We start from the raw sequence: 6,292 nt of genomic DNA, 5'->3' as shown, positions 1-6,292 counted from the left end.
GTTCCAGGTCAGTCTCAACTATATAGTGAGACACTGTCTCAAAAACAAAACAAAACAAAGCAGATATACTTAACACAAAATGGGACACTTAAAAATGGTTGAGTTGGTAAATTTTATATATCACAATTAAAAAGTTTTAGAGTGAGTACATAGTTTTGGGGAGAAATTAAATAAATCTGTGCTTTATAATAGGGTAATTGTAAAATTAAAAATTATTTAATTCTGTATGTTACTTTTTTCTCATCTCCCCATCTTAAAAGATGCTTAAGGCCAAAGCACTCAGCAAAGCCCAGTGCCCCAACAAGGCAGACAGACGATTCATGCAAAGGGCCACATCACCTGCTCTCCCAGTTGAGCTTTATTCCAGAACAAATGGTTTTACAACAAAGTGATTTTCAACACTTTTCCCACTGATGACAGTAATATCGCCATCTGCCTCCGACCCACAAACCGAGCAAGGTACTGCTTGGCTGCCAATCTGCCGTCAGCAGCCACACAGAAGGGCTGAGCCAAGCTGGCAGTGGTCAACTAAGCCAGGCCCCTGCTCTGCTGACAGGGAGGAGCCAGTGACCCCACAGCCCGCCCTGGGATGGGAGATTCAGTTGACAGCATGTATTATGGGTGTGGTAATGTCCCTCGGTGCCTGACACTGACAAGTGGCATCGCAGAGCCACAGACCACACCTGAAAGTAACCCTGAACTTCTGCACTGCGTCCATGCTGGCCTGGGCCTGTGTGCTGTTCCCCACCACAAGGTCAGCGTGCAGGCATTGTTCTCAAGGGCCAGCAGCTCGTTCATAAAGGACAAGCCGGCACTGTTTGGGAACCTGGCCTTTAGCCTCCTCCCCACCCTATGTGGGAGGCTGTGCCCCTTAACACATGGGGAAACAGCTGGGGGAAGTCACAGGCTGGCTTGGCTTATCTGCCAAGTGTCAGAAAGATGGGACTCAGAGGCTTGTGTGATCAGTACCCCAAAACTGCTCCTTGGGAAACAGCATTTTCAGAAATGAATCTAAACCACAGTGGTCACAGTAGCCATCAGTCGGAGTTAAGGTAGCACCACAAAGGTGCAGGGACATGAGCTGTACACCTGCCATGGCAGCAGACATTCTGATTCTGGAGATGGTGGCCCCGGTCTCTTTTAAGAAGCTGGGGTCAGCTCTGCTGGGGCCACCCAAGCAACTGTGTGGTCTTCCAGGCTTTGGCATAGGAGAGCCTCACGCTGGGTGGGCATGGGACTCCCTGATTTGGGTCACAATAAATGTCAGTTCCCAATCAGGGCTTCTCTGCCTGCCCTGCTCCTTGCACTGTACCCAAGGACTTCTGAGGCCATGCTTGGGAAGGGGCCTGCTCCCCTGGGGAGGCATGGGCTGCTCCCCTGTCCAGCCTAGCAGGGTGGGAACAGGCCCTGCAGGGGACGAGGTTCCTATGGCAGCTGTACTCAGTTTTAGCACAAAGAAAGGGGACAAATGAGGGCTTCTCTTCCACTTTAGGAAGACCTTGGAGGAAGAGGTAGGTGACAAGAACAGAACTCCACCCTGTCACCAAACTGAGGCAAGGGAGCTCCAGGACACTAACCACCCTGGATGCTGTGTGGAGAGCCTGGAGGGAACACTGTCACTTCCCGGACTCCTGCCACCTGCCAAGTTGATTCTATAAAATGCCATTAATAAAGCCACAGGAGTCAGAAGACTGAAATGCCAACAACCCTTGGAGAGGGCTGCACTGTGGGCATAGTGTGCACAGAGGACACACAGATGGTGCCAGCAGCTCTGACCCTGGGCACCAGGGACGTCCTGCCTGCCCTGTTCCTCCCAGATGTACCGTCCAGTGCCCCCTGGCCCAGGCTTCCTCCTCAATCCTCCTCCCTCTCACTTCCTTCCGTCCTGCACCTCCCCTGTTCCTATCCTGGCACTGGGGGCCAGATCTTCAGGCCAGTACTGGTCCTCCATGTAGTGTTCCACGTCAGTGCTACTGTCCGGTTCCCTATCCTCAGGGTGCGACCACAGGCTGCTGGCCACCTCCTGCTCCCACCTGTCCTCCACCAGCCGGTAGAGCTCCATGGCGGTGGCAGCATCTTCCACGGATGAGTGCCCATGTTGGCCCACCTGCAGACGAGAGCCAACATCACTGCCTGGCGGGACAGGCCACAGGGCTCCTAGCTTCAGACCCTACTTCTAACCATAAGACACAGTAAAAACCTCCTGCTTCAGAGGATGAAGATCTGATGACAGTGAACAAGAAGCAGGGGAGGAGCAGGGTCCCTAGCCCTAACTGAGGGCTTCACATCTGCTTCTAGGAGACACGAGAGCAAACTCCAGGGGTGCAGAACAGAAATCAGCTTGGGGATACACCCAAGAGACTGGCCTGAAAGGTGACAGATACCCAGCACACACAGAGGAAGGGGCCTGGACAAGTGGAAGAGCCACTCGCTATTCAAGGTGACCAGGAGGAGGAAGGGACAGCCCGCAGCCTCATCTTCACCCTGGGACTTGGGGCCATGTGGCTTTGCTCCAGTGCCATTTACCTGGATCCTCTTGTGCAGCAGCTGCAGGGCCAGGTCCTTCAGGGAGACTCGGGCTCGGGTGTGGAGGCCAGGCTGGCCGAGCAGGCTCGGGACACATGTGGTGTCTCGGGTCTGGCTCCGGGGGTGGATGTACTTGAGGGCCTGGAAGTCATTGTGCAGCGCGTGCCCCACCACAACCTTGCCTTTCAGGAGCTTAAGGATCTGCGGGCGGAGAACAACAGGGAGAAAGAGCCCAGTGAGGCCTGCAGTGACACAGAGGAGCCCAGACCCTCTGTGGGAGCAGCAGCGGCAGATCGTGGGCTCCACAGTCAAGCTTGCTGCCCCACTTTTCAGTCCAGGCCCTTTTTGTTGCTTTTTTCTTTTTCCATGCTAGGGATTCAACCTAGGGCCTCATGTATGCTAGGTGAGGGGTCTGCCACTGAGCTACAATTACCGTCACCATTCTGAATCAATTCAGGACATCGAGGCTGCTACACACACACACACACACACACACACACACACACACACACACACAGCCAGGGATTTGGCTCAGTGGTTCCACTTCCTGCCTCACAAGTGCAAGGATCCGAGTTTAATCCCCGGTACCTGGTACCAAAAACAAAACAAAACATGACAGGACATCTAGAACTGTTTTGGAGAGTGGTAAGAACGATGGATAAGTGTGTTCAAAGAGAGAAGGAATATTTCAAGAAGGATTACTAGCAATCTTTTTTTACTGGAGTAAGTTTAAAAAGTTAAAAGTAACATCCACCACACCCTCTGAGCACACACCAAGCATGGAGGACCCTGTTGTTGGAGCAGGTAGGTGACTCTCTGCAGGTCTCCCTCGCCCAGTGGGGTACGACTTATACTCAGCCTCAAGGCTGTACTACCCAACCCTGGACGGACCCCGACCCTGCCCTCACCTCTTTCTGGGCCACCTGGAAGGGGGTGGCCGTGTGCATGTGCTGCCGCGTGATGCCGCTCCAGCGCGTGCGGAAGTCAACGATGGGCCTCTCGGGCCGGATGTACTTGTCATAGAGGACGTCACCATGATAACTCACCACGGAGCAGCGGGCCAGCTCGCTCACACACCCTCGGGGGCCCGTGCCCACCATCTCACAGTCAATAGCCACACACTTGCTGGGCGAGGGTCCCGAAGCTTTCCTGGGGGCTGGCCTTCTGCTGCTCCGGCCGCCACCGCCAGATCCAGCCCTGGGATGCTGCCTCCCACCACGGGCAGCTTCGGAGCCTGGCGGTGCCTCCGATGGTGAGGAGCCTGGCTCTGGCGTCATGTTCAGCAGCCCCTGCTCCTGCAGCAAGGCCTTCCGGGCCATGAAGCGCAGGCACTGTCGGGTCCTCCTCTTGTGCCTTCTCCGGAGCACATCCTTGGCATTCGGGCTGGTGTTGGACAGGCGCTGGGGAGACCCAGGGCCTTCCCCGTGTACCATGCCAGTCAGTCCACAGCCCGCAGCAAGGGACGCCAGGGAGGTGGTCTCTCCTCGGGGTAGCAGCCTACAGGGAGAACAGAGGGGCAGAGGGGATACGTGAGGAAGTGGAAAGCTCACCCCTCGGTACTGGAGCTCACAGCTCTTGACGGCACACAGACCTGCCTCACCAGCAACAGCACTCACACCGCTAAACCGTCTTGGAATCACGCCGTCACCCCAGCTCCCCAATTACTCATTCCTCAGCAAAGAAACTGAGTTATAAAGATTAAGGACTCTGCCCAATTAGCAAAGAAAAAGACTCATAAGGACCCAGAATCTCCAGGGCGTCGTGCTGCTCACCTGTAATCCCAGCACTCTGGGAGGCTGAGGTAGGGGGATTGCAAGTTTGAGCCTAGCCTGGGCAATTTAGCAAAGCATTTAGAGAAACCCTGTCTCAAAATAAAATTTAAAAAGGGCTGGGAGGGGTGGATTTAGTTCAGTGCTGACACCTCCTGATACCCTTGATGCCAGGTACAAAAAAGAGGGGGGTTGGGCATGTAGCTAGTGGGTGCCCCTAGGGAGGTCGCTGAAATGTCGGAGTCGTGTCTCTGATCCAGAGTGCTATCTGTTCCCTGACAGAACCACCAGAGAATTATCACACCCTTCCAAGTCCATAGCTAACAGTCTAGGGAAGGCAGGGCCTCTTGAAAAGTGTGTGGAGGGACCAAGCTGGGCCTGCTACTAGCTAGACTGTGAGGACCACGGGGATGAAGCTCACTGTGGCCTCGGGAACTCTGGGCTGGGTGGGGAGAGGGAAGAGGTGGGAAAGGTGCAAGTGCATGATCCGGACTACAGCAAGGGACAAAGGGGAGGGACACAGGACAGAGAGAAACACTGGATGAGGGAGGCCCAGAGACGGAGGGGACCCTTTGCCAGGGTCTAGTTAGGCTGGTCCACCGGGCAGTCCAGAAAGGAAATGGTTTTGAGAAAAGAGAAGCTGCAAGCCCAAAGTGCAGGAGCCAAAGTGCATCACTGCAGGCAGCAGAGTTCGAAAGGCACAGGGTTAGGGAGCAAGGAGAAAAGTGGAGGCTGAGGAGTGACAACTGAAGGACGGAGAGCCAACAAAGGATTTTAGGGGAGAGTGAACTCATCACAATTGCCCACCAGGAACAAGTGTGGACTGGATAAGAACCTGGGCAGTAGCAGTAGAGATGGGAAGGTTCAGGAAGTGAGCCAGAGCACAGGTTTGCTGACGCCAGCACCCACCATGACGCCTCCTGGCACTGAGGGCCATGGTGAGGCTGGTGACCCATCCTGACTCATACACCCTGGGCCTCCTCCCTTTAAAGAAGACGTTTCACTGTCATCAACAACCACCTGTTAGAAGTGACAAATTCAGAACGTGATTTGCTTTAGCTGGGCAATGGGAGAAAATCAAAGCTAAGAAGCCAAAGCTGGCCCTGCTAAAAACTGGCTTGAGGTGCAGGCTTTTCTCGGAGAGGGGCTGTGGGTCACAGGGTGGATGGCTTTTCTGCCCAATACAAGGTCCGAAGGAAGCCAAAATTAGATTCCACGAGAAAAGAACTTGGCGGCCTGGTGTTTAAAGAGACAGGCGTCTTCCACTGGCCTGGTCTCCCTGACTGGTCAGAACCAAAGTGACCGGAGGGTGCCTCGCCCTCCAGCCCCAGATGGAGCTGGCTCAAAGCACACAGCCCTTTCAGTAAGGACAGATACAGATCTCTTTCCAGACCACCCGGTCTCTGGGGATTCGCACAGAAGACCTTTAAGTGTCCTTCGTCCAAGAATAGGGCCTTAGTGGCAAAGTCCATAAAGCTAAAACCTGGAGGAACCACAGTCAGAATCACCAGATTTCTTTCTGGTGTGGGATTAGACAAGCGTGGCTTAGACTAGACTTAGGGTATAGAGCAGCTAAGTCCGAGAAGCACTGCGTTTGTCAAAAGGCAAGATTCTCCACATTGTATGAACTTCCTTGGGGAGAGGACCTTGGAATCCCCACCCCCATACTGGAGATTAAACTCAGGGCCTTCGCGCTGATCTACATACATCCTCAACCCTAAAAATAAATAAATAAATAAACAAAAAACAAAAAAACATGGCTCTCTCCAAATGGCTGAGTTGCCCAGGCTGGGCTCGGATTTTCGATAACTCCTGCCTCAGCATCCAAGAGTGCTGGGAGTACAGGCACCACCTCGCTTAGGAGAATCATGGTCTCTACCGGAGACCCCACCCAAAATGGCCCAGATCTGGGAGAAACTGGCTCAGTAAGACCTTCTGTGTTTCTAAAAAGTTCACAGGAGAAAAAAGCGTAAGCAGCGCTCGGACAGCATGGCCGA

The 6,292-nt window shown here is 53.9% G+C and overlaps 1 protein-coding gene across 1 annotated transcript in view; it reads right to left on the bottom strand.

Annotated features, from left to right (window-relative positions):
* Positions 1 to 6,292, bottom strand: part of Aen (apoptosis enhancing nuclease) — a 6,695-nt gene continuing 403 nt past the window's right edge. The window contains exons 2-4 of the mRNA XM_010621042.3: positions 3,435 to 4,023; positions 2,527 to 2,727; positions 1 to 2,107 (exon numbers count right to left, since the gene is read on the bottom strand). Of these exons, the coding sequence (XP_010619344.1) occupies positions 1,871 to 2,107; positions 2,527 to 2,727; positions 3,435 to 3,959 (963 nt within the window). The 5' untranslated portion in view covers positions 3,960 to 4,023 and the 3' untranslated portion in view covers positions 1 to 1,870. The remainder of the gene's footprint in view (positions 2,108 to 2,526; positions 2,728 to 3,434; positions 4,024 to 6,292) is intronic.

This window comes from Fukomys damarensis, unplaced genomic scaffold (assembly GCF_012274545.1).
Source record: "Fukomys damarensis isolate Sample0158 unplaced genomic scaffold, DMR_v1.0_HiC HiC_scaffold_7, whole genome shotgun sequence".
NCBI classification, from domain to species: domain Eukaryota; kingdom Metazoa; phylum Chordata; class Mammalia; order Rodentia; family Bathyergidae; genus Fukomys; species Fukomys damarensis.
The sequence above is the reverse complement of the archived record's forward strand: the minus strand, read 5'-3'. Positions and strand labels throughout refer to the sequence as shown.